At 36.5% G+C, this 22,882-nt stretch overlaps 1 protein-coding gene across 4 annotated transcripts; it reads right to left on the bottom strand.

Annotated features, from left to right (window-relative positions):
* Window positions 1–6,760: 6,760 nt before the first annotated feature.
* Mrtf (Myocardin-related transcription factor) lies at window positions 6,761–22,127 on the bottom strand. 4 transcript variants are annotated; one of them, XM_065238081.1, is made up of 5 exons: window positions 21,988–22,127; window positions 21,460–21,618; window positions 16,428–16,565; window positions 9,602–9,667; window positions 6,761–9,544 (listed from the first exon to the last, which is right to left on the bottom strand). In XM_065238081.1, the coding sequence occupies exons 3-5, from the start codon at window positions 16,516–16,518 to the stop codon at window positions 6,801–6,803; spliced, it is 2,901 nt and encodes a 966-aa protein (XP_065094153.1). In that variant the 5' UTR covers window positions 16,519–16,565; window positions 21,460–21,618; window positions 21,988–22,127; the 3' UTR covers window positions 6,761–6,800. The 4 variants fall into 4 exon arrangements, with proteins under 4 accessions (XP_065094153.1, XP_065094155.1, XP_065094154.1 ...); XM_065238083.1 differs by having other exon boundaries at window positions 21,471–21,618; XM_065238082.1 differs by having other exon boundaries at window positions 21,475–21,618.
* Window positions 22,128–22,882: the final 755 nt, after the last annotated feature.

Here is a 22,882-nt window from a genome sequence, read left to right as displayed (position 1 = left end):
GTGCAGGCCTTTTGGGGTGAGAAGCAATCCTGCGTCAATCTTGTGCTGTCATGACATAGTCATTCGCTTGCTCAGCAATGTTCACAACATTTTTGCTTGTAACACCAGCAAGCTGCCTGTTGCTCCAGACCTTGTATGATTGACATCGGGGTGGTTCTGGATCCGACCCTATCGAATTAAAAATGTTTTGACAGCTCTTAGGCAAGAACAACATGTGAAAAGGGCATACAAGCTTTTTGTAAACAAACCTTCTTATGCCCTTTTCTCATCACCCATATGACACCAACGCAACCCATCAACATCACCGGGTAGGGGAAACTTTCCTTTTCCCGATGATGTTGTTGGTTTGCGTGGCCAACCCTCGGTTGGCGAGAAAAGGGCCTACAAAGGTTTGTTTACAAAAAGCTTGTATGCCCTTTTCACATGTGGCTCTTGATTTCAATGTTCGAAAATCTCTCTGATGTTGATCGTCCGATTTTCGAGCAGGTGTTTGCCAAAATTGATTCCTGGTATGTCAACAATAAGCAGGTTTATTTGAAAATTTACAATAGGTAGCAGCTTTATTTGAAAATTTTCCATCTGTCAAATTTAAGTGAAAATTCACCAAATGGAACACAGTTGCCGGCGCCGGTGGTGTAGTGGTAAGCGTGACTACACTGAACGAATTACGAAATTGCATGATTAATCATTCAGAGCTATCCGATTTCTTTAACATCGAAAATAATATGAGATACCCGATTGACTGATAATTGACATTAAATGGGATGATTCATCATACATATCATAAAAGGAAATCAACCACTTAATGAAGTACCGTTCAAATTTTGAACGGTATTAACAATAAATGAATTCAAGAACAGAAATGAACTAAAATCATCCAAGTGAACTCCATAACGAAAATCATTTGTTTCAAGCAATATGATTCTAACAAAACAAATTTATCTTCCAGTGATATCTTCAAGACCAACCAGCTGATGAGCTCGTTTAGCAGATTTAGGACAACATTTTCAAACTGCATTTTGAGGCCACAAACAACCCGAGCCAACATCCTAAATTGCACAAGTTCCTACAGAAAGTGATTGGGTTCGATTCCGTGGATGACGAGTCCGAACCGGCGAATCCACTGTTCGATGGGGACGCCAGGGGCGAGGCCGGCCCAGTGCAGCATTTAGTGTGGTTGTTTTATCATATATGAATAAAACAATTGTTCAACTTATAAAACAGAAGCGTTTCATTTACAACATTAATTTATAGTTCCAACGATTTAGAAGAGATATATTTCGTTATGTTCACAATTTTTAAACTGTAAAATAAGCTTTCTTCTTCCATATATTTTTCATTCAGATTGCTCTTATATTTCATTTAAACATTGCATGACAATTATTTTGAAACTGTATGACGAGTCCGTATCTTTCTCAATGTTAATCATACGGTTTGTTCATTACAAGTCTTCCTAAGAATGGATGATAATCATGCTGATTTCGAACTAATGGTTTACAGCGTGCAGAACGGAAATCATCCTGTTTTTTAGAATTAATGCTATTCAGTTCTTCTGTGCTTTGAGAGCTGAATCAGTGAATGATAATCTTTCACAAATAGAAAAATAATCCGTATGGGGCTCAAGTGAAGCAATAATCATACATTGATGTATGGAAAATTTGGTTCAGTGTATGTGACCGGCCCATGTGTGTTTGAATCGGTACACTCAAAATAATCCACACTTTAATACTACGTGAAAAATCACGAAAACTCTACTTGTGTCACGTAAATTTGACATAAAAGTGAAAAGAGAGACTCCACGTGATTTTTCACGTAACAATAGCGTGTCGATTATTTTGAGTGTACGTATGTTTTCACGTAGCATTGACGTGAACATTATTTTGAGTGTACACTCAAAATAATCGACACGCTATTGTTACGTGAAAAATCACGTGGAGTCTCTCTTTTCACTTTTATGTCAAATTTACGTGACACAAGTAGAGTCTACGTGATACCACATACGTATCAACGGGTAGTCCCTTTAAAGTCACTGGGTTTTTTAATGAAACGTACGTGATTTGCACATACACAAATTCTATGTGCATTTTACGTAAACCCTAAGTGATTTTCACATATGAAAAAATAAATGAGTGCCTCACTCATAATGGTACGCAATATGGTGTTTACATGCCAATTATAATCTTGGGGCTTGTTTTCGTGAGACAATTTCGTGTTGTAAGTATAATGGCTGAACATTTTATCACAGACACATTTTATGGTGAGAATAATTTGTAACATGTTTCTTTATTTTAGTCTGACGACAAGGGGTACCATGGATTGAAATGCGAGTTAAATGCCCTTTTATCATAGAGCATTTCTAGCTCAAATCGTTAAAAAAAATGTCAATTTTGTCTCGACTCCTTCTGATTTGAATGAAACATTGCTCACGTGTTCGCTGCTACTAATGGTTGCATTTTTCATTTAAATATGATTTTTTCCTCCAGAGTAACTTTTGAAAAGGGCGTATAAAAAAATGGATTATTTTTTTTCCAAAAAATCATAACTTGAAAACTATTGATCTGATCAAAACGGCATATGAGAAGAAGTTTTAGGTAATTAAATTATCTTTGCGGAAAAAATACACTGAAAGAAAAAACTTCGTAAATTAGTATTTAAAAAACGTACAACGATGATTATCTCAAAACACCCCCCCTTCGATCTTTATAATTTTTTTTTTCAAGAAAATTGATGGAATACCCTTAAATTTCATGAAAAGTGTATGCTGGTAACTTTCTTAAAAAGAAAGCTATTATTTTTTAAATTTTTGTTGATTTTTACAAGTTGATGAAAATGCATATTTTTTTATAAAATAATAATTTATTTGGATTTTACGCATAATTTTCAATAACTTTGCATATATAAATTTTTTTCCTAAGTCCAGCCGTTCACAAGTTAATGCGAATTAAAAATATATAATTATAACAATTTTCAACATATTAGGCCATTTTCAAATGTTCGTCGAGATGTCCAGCAACGAGATTTTATTTCATGATTGTATATTAAAAACCAAACAATTCATTCTCAGATATGGTAGCTGTCAGACTTACCCGTTTCTATCTAGAGGCAGCGGAAGAGAAGCACGTTGATGTGGTCAAATGAAAGATTTGTTGAGATAAGAAACAGTATATATTTATTATTTTATTTTACAACTCATATTATTTGAATACATTGAATAATTTGGGTGTATCGTTTGAATTAGAGAATATTTTTACTGCAATTTGGTTGTTTGAAACTGGAATATAGCAATGATATTTTCGAGTTCCAGGAATTGGTTTCACTTTCTTAAAAATTGGATCAAATTCCGTGTCAGCCTTTTTGTATTCTTCCGTAGAAACATAACAAAATGACATTTTTGTTTGAAGATCTTCTTTACGACTATTTGCCCAGTCGTACAGTTGTTTAGGGTTCGTTATAGGGTGCTCGTGTTGCTTAGCTAAACTTGCTCTGGTTGCCATTCTCTTAAGGGTACCGCCAATCGCATCACAAGGACCTTTGCCGTGTGAAGTTGCAAAAAAAAGCCATTCCATTTCTACATTATGCTTATCCTTAAATCCACAAAGGCTAGCAAATTTTTTTATGTTTTTGTATTGTGATGCTGCTCTATCTAACATAAAAATACACTTTTGGACTGTTATTTGTGACTTTAAAAATTCTAATAATTTTGAGATAAACAACTGAACTGCTACTGTGTCATGCTTTGAAATTGATTTAGGTAGAGGTTTACAACACTTGAAATTGTTATCCATCGTAAAAAACTACTTGCTTTTTAACTTGAAACGCTAAGAGAGATGAACTGAATGGAACAGGTGAAGAACTTGACTTAAATGATCTTTATTTCTTGTATTGTGTGGTTTACATGTATACCTTATCAAGTGACACAGATGCGTCTTTTCAGCTTTAGTTCCTTTTCAATTAAAATTATTATTAATTACAGTTTTTAGTCCTATCAGGCCTGTTTTAAGAATGACAACCTTGGTGGGATTGGTTTGTTTAAAATTTGAAAAAAAGGAGACTACTTATAACTACTATTTACAACTAAAACTAACCTACAACTACTATATACATGTTCTGATAAAATACATTTTTGTGCAAATTTAGTCTTAATTTCGTTAATTCGGGAATCTATTTTGGCAATGCCTGCCTCTTCATGTAAATTTGTTATTCTAGTGTCGAAAGGACGATCAAGAACCATCCTCAGCACTCTATTCTGAGTGATTTGGATTTTGTTCCTGTGAGTCTGTGCACATGATTCCCACAGGGGAGCTGCATAGAGGATCGCAGGTGCTATGATTTGTTTGTAGACAGCCAGTTTTTTCACCCTTGAGAGGCGGGATCTGCGGCAAATCAGCGGATACAGAACAGGTGAAGAACGTCCCAATATATATATATATATATATATATATATATATATATATATATGTAGCAGAATAATTACAATGTTGACATTATACCTATCTTCATTAGGTACAATTGATTATAGCAAACTTTTTTAAGTGTGAGTGTAAGAAGCCTCCACGGGGTGCCTTTTTACGTAGTTGTGATATCGCAGGATGAGCTCTTAAGGCACAATATGGTATACGTCAGAGAAGTAGGGTAGAGAACTACTTCGGCCTAATCGCCCATTTTGGGCCTATCGAGCAGAAAACTTCTAATAAATCCATGATCTCAGAGTTAACAAGTCAATTATGCGTTTAGTACGATACTTTAGTTAATAAGCTACCGAACGAAGTCAATGAGAACGCGTAATATGAAGGTTTGCACCCATTATTCCCAAAAACAAAAGAAGCGCTCCGACCGAATCAATTTTTATCTTCATCCGATAGGCCGAAGTGAATTCATTGGCGTTTCAATGGCGTTGCAATGTGTTAGGCCGACTTTATAATCCGTAGGCCGAGTTTGGCGTCAAGAAGCAGTGTTAGACTTTTGACAATATCTCAACGATTCGTTTCTCTTTATCAAATCTTACGGTACGTACGAAAAGGTAAATAAATTTGGAAGCCATCAGTAATAATAACATTTCGTTTGGTGCTAAACTGCGCTAGGTTAAGAAAGACTAAATGCGGTTTGTGCTTAATAGGCCGGAAATGGGGTAGTTAACCCTACCTAGAGAATTTATCTCAATTACAGGTTTAATAACATATTTGTTTACCTGTTTATGTTTTGAGCCTCTGTTATGACATACACAATTCTATCCAGGTATACAACTAATAGAGGACAGAAAAAAGGCACATGAGTGGGTTTGTTGATTATTTGGGTATATTTGAGAGTATTTACTTATAAACTTGTTTCTTTTCTGCTGCGTCTAAATAGAAACGGGTAAGTCTGACAGCTACCATATTTGAGAATGAATTGTTTGGTTTTTAATATATATTCATGGAAAAACATCTCGTTGCTGGACATCACGACTAACATTTGAAAATGGCCCAAAATGTAGAAAATTATTAAAATTATTTTTTTAAATTGCATTAACTTGAGAACGGCTGGACTTAGGAAAAAAGTTTTTAGAAGCAAAGTTTTTGACAATTATGCGTAGAATCCAAATAAATTACTATTTTACTAAAAAATATGCAATTTCACCAACTTGTAAAAACCAACAAAAATTTCAAAAACTATAGATTTTTTTTAAAGAAAGTTACCAGCATACACTCTTCACCAAATATTAGGGCATTTTTTCAGTTTTCTTGCAAAAAAAAAATTATAAAGATCGAAGGGGGGGTGTTTTGAGATAATCATCGTTTTACGTTTTTTAAATACTAATTTACTAAGTTTTTCTTTCAGTGTTTTTTTTCCGCAAAGATAATTTAACTACCTAAAACTTCTTCTGATATGTCATTTTGATCAGATCAATAGTTTTCAAGTTATGATTTTTTGAAAAAAAAAATAATCCATTTTTTATACGCCCTTTTCAAAAGTTACTCTGGAGGAAAAAATCATATTTAAATGAAAAATGCAACCATTAGTAGCAGCGAACACGTGAGAAATGTTTCATTCAAATCGGAAACACTCATGACCAACCGGTTTGCGTTTTGGGCTGGAAATGCTCCATATGTGTTCCATATCCTTCCCGAGTCCAATTTCGCTCGAATTAATTTCTTATTCTAAGTGTTTATTTGCCACACTAAAGATATAATGGTCAAGGAATACTGTAGGATCATTTTTCATTTGAAATCAAGAATACATTTGATTTAAACCGGAATAAAAATCATTGAAAACCACCATGAATTCCATCGAAAGAATCACATAACTTCTACGTGATAATCCCGTGACCATCTCGCTCACTGAAATGAGTGCTTTCATATGATAATCACGTAACACTTACGTGAAAAGTGCGATGGAAAAAATCTATGTATGTTTTCACGTAGCATTGACGTGAAAATTATTTTGAGTGTACGCAGGTGTGGAAGCTGCCTTCCTGCACATTTGATTGCCGTCAATAGATGGCAATCGATGTCCGTCGGTGATTGGCACTAGATTGCGGAACAGAGACCGACGTCAAATAAAGGAAAGAAAAAAAAAAATGGAACACAGCCTTCGCAAATATGGACCAAAAGGTCTGGGCCATAAAAAAGGGATAAGAATACAGCCTTAGAGCGGATCTAGGGCGGAACTCGTTTTGCACTAGGAATAAACGAATATGTATAAACATAATGGATCGCTCCCAAAAAAAGTAAAAACAAATTTTAGGAAAACCAAGAAGAAGGATGCTTTCGAAACAGTAAACTTTATATGTTCTAATAAACTAATGTTATTTATTTCACATGTTAAAGAATTGCATTTTGCATACCATAATCATCAGTGAAGTAATCCAAAAAGTTATTCTGTTGCAAATCATATAATGTTTTGTCTTGATTTTCGTCAAGTACGCCTCGATCACAATGTTGCGGAGTTGTTGGCGAGTTAATATTCGACAATAAACTGTCAAAATCCATAGGACTGATGTGCCCCGTGTGTGAACTATTATTGCAGCTACTATTTAACAATGTGTCCTTATTTCGTTCTTCAAAACTAAAGCTATCATCACCATTTTTCATGTCAGCTATATTTATAATCCCACTGTGGTTTTGGTTCGATTGCACACAATGCTGTTGGTTTTCTAAGGTAACCGTCTTTAATTTATTTATATCATAGTACGCATTGTTGGGCATCCAGCTACGCTTAACACTCGATGCTTCAGGATTCGAGAAATGATCTAAATGCTTCGGAACGAACGAGCAGCTCAACGCGGTACTGGCGGAAGTGGGGAAGTTATCGTTGATATCACTCGTATTATTCAACTTCAAATATGATTCAGAAGCATTTGGGTCTACCACGTTCTCAATATTTATGCCTGTGTGATGTAACTTGAAAATGTCACTGTACGGTTCATTGTGTGCGAATCGTAAACCATCAAAATCATTGAAAGCATCTGATTTATGATCCCTCCTGTCGTACATTGTATTGTTGCTTCCTGTAGCCATCGTTGATTCAAAGTTCATTTTATTCATATTGACACTGCTGCATTCTGGTTGTTTGATATCCATGCTTGGGAATGAACTCTCCATTGACTTAGAAATGGTGTAAGTATCACTGGTATCATCGATCTGCATGTGGAAGTCCAACAAGTCTACATCATTGTAATCATTTAGCACTAAAGGAGTATGCATGTTTTCATCGCTCATGGGTTTTGCGTCCATATCTTTGTTAGTTAACATGTCACTGTGGGTGTTTACTTCCATGGAAATGTTATAACCATGCTCTTTATTATCATTCAGATTTGGGATTCCTGGCTGAACCTGTCCTAGTAGCTTGTCAAGAGTTTCAGTATTCGAAGCAAAACTAACCGTTCTATGAGATATTGAATCGCATTGTATCATATTGTCCTCGTTTACGACTGCCTCTAGTAATTCATCGGTTTTCCACTGCTCTCTGCCATTGGCCGTAAGTATATTGTTTGGAGCGTCCATGACACTCAACAGTGTATCTTTTCTGACGAAATTAGGTTCTAGTTTAGGTATAATTGTAGTATCTGGTGAGTCTGCATCAATACGAACAGTAATTTTAATATCCATATCAGATAGCATTTTATCAGCGTGTAAAGAAGTGATATTGATTTCCTCGCTTTTGAAAATCTTTGACGTATCTGGTTCGATTTTATGTTCTGAGTCATCTGTACAAGGCAAACTTCCCGATGGAGATGTATAATCTTGAGGCGAACGCAATTGTATCATTTTCATGTGTTCTAGCTCATCTTGGCTCTTTTTCAGTAACCTTTGAAGCTCGGCTATACGTTTCTGCTGTTCTTTTAGCACTTGTTCATCAATTCCCTCAGTACATTTTACATCAGTGGTATTACTGCTTGTTGATATATCCGTTTCATATTTCCCCTCGAAATCAGAACTTTGCTCCATTAAGTAAAGGTACGGTTTCAAGCGCTCAACCAGACTTGATTTTGATCCAGAGACTGGAAGATTATATTTCTTGCAATACCTTTTCAATTGGAAAACTTTAAGCTTGTTTAAAGTCTCTGTTGCCGGATCCGGGGGCAGTTTTTGAGTAATATTTACTTCACATCCCTGTCCAGATGCATTTGAATCTTTTTCCTTGGCTGAAAACGACATACTCGAGCTGCCATGCAAAGCAGGAGGGTGCTTGCAGATTTCTTCCAAATACTCTAAGAGATATTGCTGCTTCATTATCAATTGATAATTGGTTTCACCGTGGTTTTGCGATGCAGAAGAATGTTTTTGAGCATTGGCGGGTCCCTTGTATTCGTGAAATTTGATGGATCTTGTTTTTGAAATAGCCTTGTTCTTATTTTTCTTTTTACTTTTCTCTTTTGTATCGTTTTTGGACGAAGCCGCACTACTGCTGGCGTAAGGTTTTTTGTGGCATTCAACTGAATTAAACTGAATTGTTTCAATTCCTTCTTTCTTGACACAACTTTCAGGCTGCGTAAAAGTAAGGCAGTCTTGTGGACTTGTGGATTCCAAAACCTGGTTTGTTCCAGCACCTATCGACAAGGTCCCAACAAGAGCATCAGTAGAAACTGTTGTACTTTGAGGTTGCGTGAGTAATAAAACATTGATAGGTGTAAGTCTTTGCAAGTTTTGCGTTTCACCTTCTGAGCTCAATGAGTCATCTTCAATGCATATCATACTTTCTGGGCTTCGTAGTGTTTGCGCTGGTGAAACAGCTTCATCTGTAGAGGTATAGTTTACTAAACCTTCTTTGACTATTCGCTCTATGGGTTCTTCTGCGTGCAAAATGTTTTTTTCAATGAGCTCAAGGGGACCGGGTCGGTGTGATATCTTAGAATTGAGGTGATCTACTAAGAGAGCTTTCTCCAACATCCTTTTCTTCTCTGCAAGGCTGGGATCAATATTGCCTTCTTGGTGCTCCAAAATATGTCTCCGTTCCAGCTCCATTCTGTCGGGTCTTTGCTTAATTTTAGCCTTGAGCAAATCCCCTGTCTTGGCCCGTTCGAGTTGTCGCTGTTGCTCATAAATTGCGGGAGATGTTTTCGGAGCTGTAAAATACTACTATTAAAGCACATGTCAAATGAGCGTCATATAAATTAACCTACATGGCATTATTCCTTGCTCAACTAATTGGTTTAACGTTCTTCTTACCAAAAGTTTAACTTTTAAAGCTGAAAAGAAAAAGAGAGTACGTTGAGATAAGATTAATGAACATTTGATGTTTCTTTGGTGAATGTGTATGTGTATGTGTTTCACGCAGTACAATTGATTTTAAATTCAACAAAAGTATTGTTGACTCATGGCTTACTTTACAATACTTTATTATTGCTTCAAAACTATGTTACGATTATTTCAACTGTAAAATTAACAACCGAATGAAAATCTGGCACCTCGTGAAACTTAGCTGGACACCCTCGTATTACACGACGTATATAAATTGCTGGTAGACGCATAATTGTCCCATGTTATACCGTAGAACCTCGTTAGTTTGAACAGCTAATTACACGGCGCTAATTTAGAACTTGTTTGACTTGGTACCCCTACATAGGGGCGAAAAACCACTGGGCACTTATGTAGGGGTACCAGTTCAACAAATTCTAAATGAGCGTCGTTTAAATGCCATTTTAGCTATTCAAACTAACCGGGATCTACTCGGGGTTTTTCGACGAAGGGAAAGATTGCTGTGAAGAGGAGCCAAAACAAACGTGAAGATAAACAGTGTCTCGCCATTAGAGCTGTTAATTTTCATATCATACGTTTGATGATGAACCAATACAATCATTCTATCAATTATGTGAAAACGAATTCTCACATGACCATAATTTGAAGAGCCTCATTTCTCATTCGAAGCTCATCGTCACTGTCAATTGAGTCACTCACTATCATTTGATATACAACAGTGGAGTATGGAAGAAACCCAGTAAAATGGTCTCGAACAGACAAGTCGACCCGATGTCGGATCAATGTAATGCAAATTTAAGGTCGATGTCGACCCAATGTCGTGTTGTTGTCAGGTCAATTTGGGGTTTATGTCGGGTCAACATCGAGTTGGGGTTTGATAGACGTCAGGTTGGTGTCGGGTTGGCTTAGCTTTTACGCCGGAATGTCGACCAGAGCTCCGTTTATGTATAGGTTTCTCAATTGAATGATATAAAACGTTTCTGAAATGAGAATGATCCATGCCTTCGTCAAATGACTAAGCAACTGATATCACCAATTCGAAGTAAAACATGGTCGCATAAACATTACCGCCAAAATCAGGGAATATCAGGGAACAACTTGCGAGTGTTATGTCTGTTTGTCTGTAATAATATCCATAAGCAGTACGGTGTCCAGGAGTCCACAAGAGGTACGTATTGCGGATACTACGGACTGGAGCGTGGAAGTTGATATCCCGGAGCATACTACTGCAGGCAATATGATTACTAATCATGTCAAAAATAAATTGTCTCTGCAGGAAGATTCGGCGATTCGATAGTGTTTGCAGCCCAATAAGCGCACATCTGTGTTCGTATGGTGGTAGGTTATCGGGATAATGATGATGATGATGGTCCCACCTCTTACCCCTACAAAGGTTTGAGCTGGACGATTTATCTTTAAGATAATTAAATATGACATTTTAACCAGGTTAGCAAACAAAATCGAACTGGTTTCAGTTACAGATATAAATTCCCTCTAGAGTTTACAGTTGCTTCACAGCGATATAAATGTGGAAAAGCTCAGGCGTCCACCTCTTAGTTCGCCTTTTTGTCCACCTAAAATATGCATTTTTTTTTTATCAAATGTTAAATTCAGTCCTCTATACGCGCGCGAAGCTCAAACCTGTGTAGATTACGTTTTTTTTTTAAATTAATCTACTATTAAATCAAATATTAAAAATCCATCATCAGCATCGATGCGAACAGAAATAGTTTTTGAAGTGCTACAATAATTATTAAAAAAAGTCGTTATGACAGCTATCCATATAACATAAACCGTTAGAGATAACTTCGTCAAGATACATAATTTGTCAATTCATAAAAAAAAATCGCTGGATAACTGTTCAAAAGACAGTTTTAACGTGTGAAATGCAGTGTCTTTTAAATTCTGTAAGTGTTGCTGAACGTTTGATATGTCTAGGCATCGAATTGAAAACATTTATTCCACAAGCACAAGTCAAGAAATGTGGTGTTCTTATTTCAGCCGCGTTTCTAGTATTATATCTATGAAAGTCACTTCCTCTTTCAATTCGATCACACAAATATCGAGACAGCAAACCGTTAACTACTTTAAAAATGAACACCATAGTCACATATACAATTCTTTGCTTCACCGACAACCATTGTAAGGCGTCTAGCATCAAAGTTGAGGAAGTGAATAATTCGGCACATCTCAAAATTAAACGCATTATTTTATTCTGCAAGCGCTGTAATCTCGATATTTGTGTTGCATTGGCCAGAAATAAAATGGAAGGACAAAAGTCTAGATGAGGAGAGATGATTGATTTGTATAGCTGTATTTTACTGGCAATAGTTAAATCGTTTGTCAGGCGACATAGAATTCCATACTTCTTGGCAATTTTCTTGATGACATTGTCAATGTGAGAGTTGAACTTAAGCGTGTCATCAATAATCACGCCAAGATATTTAATCTCCCGAACGCGATCAACAATCTCATCATCAATTACAACAGAGACGTTCTCATTTACTCGATTCCGCGAAATTACCATAAATTTAGATTTACTTGTATTCAATTTCAACTGCTTATACTTCAACCATCTAAAATTTCTGTTTCGCTGAGAGTCCAATTTTTTTTTTCATTATGAGATAGAAAAAATATGTTTACATGTAATTTTTCTCAAGAATCTAAGGATAAAACTGATTTTCTTGGATAATTGATAATTTTTCTCATTCATTTTAGAAAAATAAAAACGTGCCGAAAAAAAAATCTATTTTTGGGGTGGTAAATTTCCCCTTAACGAAGGCCTTCCTGGAGGATAAATATGATTTTAACCAGCAAACGACCCACGGCGGATGACTAAGGCGACTCAGCTTTTCGAGGTCATGAGGGACTTCGTCGAAAGTCCTAGACAAGTAAATGTAAACGGCGTCTGCTTGCTGACGCTCTTCTATGCCACCAATAAGACATCAAGTTGGATATCGTCGAGCGCTTTTTCATGAATTCATGCTGGAACTCCGAAATTGCACATCTGGATACAACTTGTCATGCAGAAAACTTTCGAGAACTTGCTTGGCTATCGAGATAGGTCGATAGTTTTCCACGCTGTGAATGTTACCTGACTTAAAGATCGGTGTAATTGATGCAAGCTTCCAGGAATCCGGAAAAACGCCATCCAGGAGTGTACGATTGAAGATTTTTGATGAAAGACGGTGGAATACAATCCGAACCTGGGCCTTGCAATGCATCCACCGAGCAAACGGCTTTGAAAACAGCGTCATGGCTGAAGTTAAGCTGCTGTAGACTAATGTTGTAGTTGATCGAATAGTGATCGAGTTCGAGAAAGCTTTGGAAGAAATCAGCGAAGAGGTTTGCAGAAGTGGCATCAGTGGAGGAACATCGATTGCAGTAGGTGACGTCTGCCAGAATACCAGCTGATCTTTTGCGAGCGTTTACGAAAGACCAGAACGGCGATGGGTGTTCTTTGAAGCCACTCTGGAGGTTATTAACATATTCATGAAAGCGAACTTCATGCAAACTGTTGTACTCAGCTCCAGTCCTGGAGCGAAAGTAAAGTGTGCGAATCCAATGTTGCGTTGCGTTGACGTAAATTTGACAGCTAGACAATAGATTCAGCTGTCACTTTGCCGCAACGCGTCCGATCCGGATCTAATGTGCGTGGGCCTTTACACAGACGGTTACGCAGATTAGCAATTGCGGATTCCACCACGGTTGTTGGAAATGCTTAGAAGGTCTACGAGCCTTTACCGGAACAGTATCATGGATTACTTGATAAATATTGTCATAGAACACGGACGCGGCGGCATCAATGGTAGGTAAGTTAAGTAATTGCACCCAATCCAACGCTGAGATCCTCGCATTAATAGCGTCGAAATCACACCGTGCGAAATTGTACTCACTGCGTGCTGCTGGATACGAACAGATATCAACTTTCAAAACTAACGGCTTATGATGGCGACCATCAGATCGAGAAGTTTACCATTCGCGTTGAGCTGATTTGCTTAAGTCCTGCAGACTCGACTAATGAAAGTTCCTGTTCAGATGAAGCATTGAGAGGTAAGAATCCTTAGACATCCTCATGGAAGTCTTAAGCTAGATTCGACAGGTTGTAATCACCCATAACTATAGTCGTATCATGAGGGCTAGCCATTTCAGTCGAGTTGACTACTGGAACGAATGTAGATGCAACACAGGAAAAGCGATTGATGTGGTAGCCTGCACAGCAATTTGTTCAAGATTCTCGCAATCAACCAGATGCACGGCTTTACAATTCAGCTCGGATTTCACGGCACCACATCATAGTGGGAATTCCAGTCACAGCGGTAGATAGTGTAGTTTCTTGGCAGTTCATCATTCGCGATGTTAGTATGAAGCCACGTTTCTGTGAAAACCACGGCGTCAAAATCACAAGAAAGCAGCGAATGAAGCAGAGCATTCGTTTTAGTCCTCAGTTATTGTGAAGCAAATGTGAATGATTGCCCATAACAAACAAAAACGCAAAGATTCACGCAATTTTTTTGCTATCTGGCCTCGAAATGCTCTGTACCCAGATTCAACAACTCGATTGATTATTTGAATGCACTGATTGGTAGTTAAAATTCCCTGACAGTTCAGAGTACATTTATGCCTGTAAGAATTTCTTGATAGTTCCAGTTCCAGATCTAGTATGCTTGCAACCGTCTTGTCGATTAAATCAATTTTTTAGCAGAGGCGTCCCGTACCCTCACTTTTTACCTGTGCACCAACTTCCAAACAAAGTTCTTGTGCTAGTTAACACCATGTTAACCACTAGAATCAAGTGGCGTTTCACACTCAAAAAATTCCACACGCCATCATCATGTGTCTCACACTTAATTTTGCGCTTATTGTGAAATACATCCATTTCATGTGTGAATCTTATGCTATGAACCATGCCTGAACACTATGGATTTGAATTGTGGCACACTTGGATTCTATGTGCCTCATATGGTGATATCAATAGCTTTGCACATCATATTTCAATAATCTACAATATTCTACTTTATCGACTTCTACTTTACCGACTCTAAAAATGAATAGACAAATATATAAACAATACTTCCAGAGGCCAGAGCTTTCACATATCTTTTTAATGGGTCTGATTTGGGATTCGATCATGGACTGTTGGGGTGTGCTGCTGCCGGAGTCTTCGTTCGATCTCACTGTACCACGGTTGTTCTCATATATCAGGCGGCTTGATAGGATAAAGTCACAACTCTTGTTTTCGATGTTTACCTTTCTGAGCAAGCAATTCACATCGTATTGAAATGCAAAACACTTTAAATACATCTGTTTTGAACAGTAGTGTGATTCAATGTGCAATACACTTGAATAGATAGTGAAAGATTTTCAACATTTCAAAGTTTGAAACACTAGAAATTAACGTGTACAACACATTCAACCAAGGTGGAATACACTTAAAGTAAATGTGATTGTGCATTTAAAAAATCAAGTGATTAAACACTTCAATCAAACGTGTAGAATTTTTTGAGTGCACGAAAAAAATATTAGGTGAGGGGCACGCAATACAAAGAACCACTGCGTCGGAGTTTAATGCAAGCAAAAGTAATTAATGTAATTAAAGTTCAATTTACTTTGATGCTTTTTGCAAACTTTCAAAAGCAGTTTTTTCCGACGCATTATTTCAGATTGCAAAAAGCTCGCACTATTCGATTCCTTTTGATATTTTACACAAAATGACGCGAGCTTTTTGCAATCTAAAATAATGCGTCGAAAATAACTGTTTTTGTATTTATAAAAAATGCATCAAAGTAAATAAAACCTTAAAGTGTTTTGAAGTAATACCATAGAGGTAACTCTAATACCAGAAGGTCCCGAAGAAACGTGCCCAACTTTTTGGCTCAGCTCTGGTACTCTCTTCGGTCCCAAGCTAATCGATTCACCCCTCGAAACATAGACAAAATTACTAATCCCTCATTTTATCTGTCAAACTTTCATACACGAAACGAAAATCAATTACTTTATTCATGTGTTTCACTTATACATTTTTGCCAAAACATCAGCCTTATACATTCCATAAGACAAACCACATAGGTCCTATAAGAATGCATTAAAGGTATGTGTGGCCGCTTATACATTTCATTTGACACATGATTTTCATTAACTTTTTGTAAGGTGTCTGCTTATTAGTTGACTTATACATTTTATGGATAATCAGTAATAGAAATTTGCCAAAAGGTATAAGGAGATTTCTATCCGTGTAGCAAATCAAAACAAACATAGTGTAGTACAAGAATTTCGACTAGAATGGAGTACGTTAATCGTTTGCTTGGGACCAATAGGCTAGTCAAGTAGTGAGCCAATTTAAAATCGTTAGTTTCGTATTGATTGTTGAGGTTAGTCAAGCAGTGAGTACTGGAATTTATACTAGAATGGGGTACGTTAGTCGATTTGCTTGGGACCAATAGGCTAGTCAAGTAGTGAGCCAATTTAAAATCGTTAGTTTCGTATTGATTGTTGGTAATACTGAGGGTTATTAAAATTAATTATCCGTACTTAATGTAATTAAAAGAACTGAAAATGTAATTAATGTTCTTTAATTAGAAAACTTCGACTGTAATTGTAGGACTTAAAAAGTAGTTAATGTTCTGCGCTGTGTAATTAATGTAATTATAGCAGTAGTTAATGGGATTAATTTGATTACAGTCGTGACCTTCATCGAAGTTAAAAGTTATTACGTGCCCCTTGACATTAGGCTAGCTGATTTCTACTTACACTCCTTGTTCTTGTCCATCGCTGTCTGCAGGGGACTAGAGTCTATTGTGGATTTAGTAGGAGAGATCCGTGATTGATTTGTACAATCCATTGTGAAACTCTGAGCTGTCTGATCTTGATGAATCAAATCAGTGTCATCTGTTAAAGAAAAAAGAAAAGAAAATTGAAAATCATGTAAATATACTGTTAGTCTATGATGTTTTGATCTTTGAGAAACTCAGTGGAAGAATGGTCTAAGCTTTATTTACATAAATATAATATCAATATTTCTATACGAAGGCGCTAGTCTTCGGTTTGGTTCCTTAAACCCTTTTAGCTGTAATATACATTTCTTTATATTAATATCATGTACACTAAAACATTTTTATTTTTGCTAGGAGAATAAAAAGAATGTATCTTTAATTTGCCATATTTTCCAAAAAGAGTATTTTATATTAGTACTAATAGATACATGAGAAACAATACTAAAACATGTTTTTTTTTGTAAAATAGCATTTAAGTACCTTCTTCTTCTTCATCTATGCTTTTTCTTTACAAGCATTTTGACGGCTCTCAGCTTAGTGTTCTAAATGCACTTCTACAGTTATTAATTGAGAGCTTTCTATGCCAACCAATGCAAGAAATGGTATAATGTGTGGCAAGCACAATGATACTCCATAGGGAAGTCGAGAAAATTTCCAAAGCTAAAGATTTCCTCGACCGGACTGTGAATCGAACCCGCTCCGGTTTGGTATTACCACAAACGAAGTGGCAGACGGAGCGGCTCGAAAACTTTGGTGACTAACCTGCTATTGCAATTTTTCAGTGTACCACATGGCAACACCACTACTACTGGATTGTACCACATGGCAACACTACTACTGGATTGAACTAGCATTTTCACCAAATGTACTAGAATGTTTTGGTTCTATCTCTTTCACTCTACTCAAAACTGAAATGCATAAAAAAATGACAAAATGATACGCACTCTTTGCACACTGTCAAAGAATCATTGTACACAAAATCAACTTTGTGCAAAACCAAAACAAAAATACTATCCCATCTGGTGGATGATGGCACAAGCTTCTAAGAAAATTCTATTAAAGCGAACCACATTATTTTAATTGATTTCTTCGCCAGTTAGTCGTCTGTCACTTCGTTTGTGGTATTACCGTGCCGTTACTGACTAGACTATCAGAGTTTCCTCCCCGCTTACCCTATTAAACCGATTAGATTAAAGTCTGATAAAATTGTTGAATAATAAAACCCATCAAACAAAGGTTGAATATGCCTCTTTCTACCTGAATAAGCTTTGTTCTGCTGAATAAGTCAAAATTTAGCTTACATATAGCGAATTTGTTTATTATCGGGGTTGAAACCAGTTCCAACCCAGTGTGAAACCGAACTTTTTGACAGTGCGAACCTCAACCTGAGGTAGGTTTTAAAAACAAACGATCAAACTGACGTCTGTCAGAAATCAAGCAGAACCTATCTTGATACCCGATCCAGGTTGGAACTGAATAATAAACAAATTCGCTAATAGTTAGTTGGGTACCCGAGCAAAGTCCGGCATCAAAATGACAGCAAATTGAAATCAAGTTTTGATATCAACATCAAACTGAAATCATAATTTGATTTCAGTTTACACATTGACAAATTTGATACCAAATTTAGATTTCATTTTGCTGTACATTTGCTCTTTAAAAATATGTTGTTACGGGTTTGTTTTCATTGCCTTAGCATAACATCAAATTGAATACTTGTTTTGTTATCAACAGGAAAAATGGATAGCAAATTTGGTTTTCAGTTTGCTCTCACTGATAGCAGAAATAGTTTTCAATGTGATGTCACAGGAAGATATGTTTGCCCTCAATTTTAATATTTTAACCGTTAAAACGACCAAAACGACAACAACCTGAGTAATCATTATATCAGCGAAATCACAACATCAAATTTAGATTTCAATTTGATCTCAGACTTTGCTCGGGTATGGAAGCTAAAAAAAACAGTCCAACACATTGCAAAATGAAATAACAATTTCCTTTTTTTTTTAATAGTCACTTTAACAATCTTGGGTCAGTCGTGACTTGTCCGGGGATGAGATTTGAACTCGTGGCTATTGCGTGAGAGGTATAGATCTATAGATGTTAACAATTACGCTCACAAGTTTTTGCAAAATAGTGTAGACTTGTATGCCCTTTGTGAGGGATGCGTACGTTTAGAAAGGCTTTTGTGTATTCAAATTTTGATATATTTTTTTAAGAAAAAATATGTGTATTTTATGTTTACTAAATATTTGCTCGTTTTCGGTTTTAAAATCAATTGGGAAGAATTAAAAAAAAAAACTCCATCAATTTTTTACTATTTTTGGCCGCTAAAGTGTCGCCATGCTGTTAGCAGTTTTGAGATCAAAACTAATAGCACGCTGTAATTCATTGGGAATACATTTTACAGATTAGATTAGATTAAATTTCTTTATTAACAAGATTTTCAGAAATTTACAGATGTCATATTGCGCATTGTGCACACAATAAGTGCGGAAACGCTAATAAAAGTGGCTTTTTACGGTAAACCAATTTGGTGTCTACGTTGCACTTATTCCTTAGCAAATAAGGAATAAGTGCGCCGAAGACACCAAGACGATTCAACGTCAAAGCTCACTTTTATATGCAATCCCGCATGTTTAGGAGTACTGGTCAAATGCAAACTAGGTTAGGTTAGGTTTTCTTTATTGAGGAGGTTTTCAGCCTGGGGCTTGTTCGCCTCCAGAAATGCAAACTACTATAGTGCAGGCTAGAAATTTCTTTAACTTAATATGATTGTTTTGTACGTAGAATAAATTTTGATGATTGTTGTTGATGTGAACAAGTTGTCGCCTGCTTAGCTGAATTATTAAGTGGATGTAATAAATGTGTCTTCTTTAGCTCAGTCGGTAAAGGCGCAACTAAAAGCAAGACCATGCTGGAGGTGGCTGGGTTTGATTCCCGGTCTGGTTTAGGAATATTTCGGGTTGGAAAATATCTCGAATTCCCTGGGCGTAGAGTATATGATTGTACTTGCTACACAATCATACTAATGCAAAAATGGTACAGGCATCGAAAGCTCTCAATTAATAACTGTGGAAGTGCATCTAGAACACAATAAGCAATAAGCAATAAGCTTGAAATGCGATGTAGATGAATAAAATTTTTGAGCATGCATAAGGAGGGCGTATACGCGATGATCGATTCTCTTAATCAATTCTCTTTGCATTGCTACAGCTAAGCGAACCAATTTTTTAGAATTTGTTCAATGCAGAGTTGTAACAGGTTGTATTGGCAAATCAAAGTTGGCACTGGTGGAGAATAGAAGAACTAGGAGAAATGGATGTAATGTCGGCCATAATTCAGCAATTGACTAAATTTTCAAAAGCAACCAAAAATATCCATTAGTACCGTCCCAATGACGCGTTCATCTAGATAAAAATGATAAATAGTAGATTTTTAGCGATGGGCCCGATCTTAGATCCATAGGCCAACATTAGAGCCATTTCCCCTATGAAAGTGATGATGGTTTCAAAATTTTCCACGGGGAGGTATACGAATGCAATCTTAAAATGCTTTTATTTTGCAAAAATAGAGCATTCTATTTGATTCTGGTTGCTGCTACAGTAGCACCGACAAACCGACATGACACTTAATTTGGACTTATGCCCGAAATTCGTAAACGGTCGATTTAAATGTGCAGTGATCCGAACTGTCAAAACCATAGGATTTTTTGATCTAGATAAAAATAATTTGTCCAGAATAGATCAGACACGAACCAATTCATATTTTTTGCATGCGGGTTCATGGCTTAGCTAAATGTTACCCGCGAACACGGAGCCAGATGTCAGTAGTGTGCTTTGGTCAGAAATTTTATTGCTTTTGCTATGATCATTCATGTCGGTCTGTCGGTGACAGTAGTACAAAAGCTGAAATCTATGTATACACCTAAAAATCTGAAAAGATATCATTTTTTCTATATTATATGTCTATTGAGTAGTCCTTAAGTTTTCTACTAACGTAGCATTAACCAGATTAAAATATGATGCTTCATTTGCAAAATAAAAGCATTTTAAGATAGCACCCGTATACTGCCGTTATACGCATAAGGGCCCATGCATTAATTATGTCACGCTAAATCGAGCAAAAAATTACCCCCTCCCCCCTATCGTGACGTTTTTCCTATACCTAATGCATTGCTTGTCACAAAATCTTAGACCCCCTCCCCCCTTAGAGCGTGACATAATATATGCATCAACCCTAAGAGTCCCACGGTGCATAAGGATTGCATAGAACATGGGACAGTTATGTGCATAACGGCAGTATACCGCACCGTGTAAAATTTTGAAACCATCATCACACTCATAGTTCATCTATTCTCCACGAGTGCCAAGTTTGATTTGCCAATTGGCAACAGCAAACGCGCCGGGAAACATAAACATTAATTCTAGCGAGTTATTAACAAAAGAGAAAATCGACGAAGAGAATCGATCATTACGTTTACGCCCTTATGAATGCTCACTGTCAAAATGTTTATTTTTGTTTGTATTGGCACACTTGGTAGTAGCAGTCACAGACCCTACAACTAACAGAATCTATAAGTGACTGTGGGTTTAGAAACAACCTTATGCATATTAAAATAGAGTTTTCTACCAGCACTAATGCATTTAAATAATTTTACGTTACCATCAATCTCATAACAATAAAAAAAAAACCATTTTAGTAAAATCAGAAAATGCATTTAGCGTTCGAGGGGTTTCATAGACAACAAAACAGACAAAAATAGTTTGTTGTCAAACACGGGAAGCCACTGTATTGTGCTACCACTTCAAACTAAAATGCACTTTTAGAAAGAGGTGTTGAAACCCGTCATTTTTCAATAATTTTCGAACACCACTAATTTTGCATCTTTCATAATGTCCTTTTTTCACATACATTATGAACAAAATGTCCCCTTCCATGGTAGTGTCATTTCTTCTGTAATTTATCACAAGCTCTTCCATCTGATGTGGTGTGGAGAACATACCTACATACAATGTACCTACTGATTGTTCATGATGAAAAACGTAGACCGAGTTACATAGATCCGGTGGATGCTAGCAGGTCATCGGGGAAATCGGTCGATAAAATGGGGCAACACCAACTTTGCAAGATTTTCCAGCTAAATTCACTCCATTACTGCCACTTCGCTACATGGTAATAAACAAATTATATTTTTTTATTTCCAGCTGTTGTCAGAAGAGAAGCCGATATTGCTGTACTTTTATTTATACATTTATTGGCGTTGACGGCACCGTCGAAAAATTTGCTCTTCCAGCAAATTTAGATAGTTTCTTATGGGAATTTTCGGTGGAGTGAAAGGATAGTACAAAGTCCGCCATGTTTCACGCACAGTCTGACGTTTGCTTATGGATTTTCTCATAGGAGTAAAGAGCTACAGAGTCGCCGTCAACGCCAATTTTTAGTCAAACCCAGAGCTTCGTAGGTGGGTGGGGTAATGAAACGAAGATATAATAAAGGAGTTTAGAGTACGAAAAAACCTGCAATTATTTTCAAACCTTTTGCTGTCATGTCGAAGGGATCCATCCCAGTGTAGGCTCAGCAATGTACTTTAACAATTAAATCAAATTGAAAATTATAAGTAACAATACGATATACTATAAATTTTAGCCAAATAAATGTCACGGAAAAAACAAACGCCTAGCTTTTCAGGTGACAGCAGAAGTGACACTGACATATGATCGGACAGCATACAGGGTTGCCGGGAGGCAAGAGATGATGCAGATTACACTCAAAAAATATTGAAATCTAAATAGTATAAAAGTTACGCTAAATAGCAACTCTCCGTACCGACGCAAAGGTCGGTATAAAGGGAGAGAATGCAAACTTAGGCTGTGTTCCATTTGGTGAATTTTCACTTTAATTTGACAGATGGAAAATTTTCAAATAAACCTGCTATTCCAGCAGACTCATTTCTGACAGACAAGGAATCAACTGTGACAGACGCTTTCTCAAAAATCGGCCGATCAATAACAGAGGGATTTTCGAACATCTTAATTTATTTTCGAAGTGTCAAATTTAAGTGAAAAATTTCCAAATGGAACACAGCCTTAGTATAAAAATTGTTTATGCGTGCCATAGTATAAAATTGAAACATACTCACAATGCATAGATACGGTTTATTCAAGAGAATGTATTTTTCGCTTCTTTATTTCATTTATGGTAAATATTATTGTTTTCAAATGAAAATAAAAATTGTCTCAGGAAGCTTTTTTCATTAGTTTATTTTTTATTAATAATATTTAAAAAAAATACTTACAATTTCGATGCTGCCCAGCAGATTACAGGCGCAGTAGAAATCCGCTGGGACAAAGCCTTTCACCATCAGCACGAAGCTCCGAAGGGAATCCAGATGTTCTTATTCCTGTCATTTTAGTAAACACTGATCGAATT

This window comes from Ochlerotatus camptorhynchus, unplaced genomic scaffold (assembly GCF_037179485.1).
Source record: "Ochlerotatus camptorhynchus isolate MF236.1 unplaced genomic scaffold, CSIRO-AGI_Acam_v1.1 ptg000696l, whole genome shotgun sequence".
Taxonomy (NCBI): domain Eukaryota; kingdom Metazoa; phylum Arthropoda; class Insecta; order Diptera; family Culicidae; genus Ochlerotatus; species Ochlerotatus camptorhynchus.
Note: the sequence above shows the minus strand (reverse complement) of the source record. Positions and strands in the feature narration are given on the sequence as shown.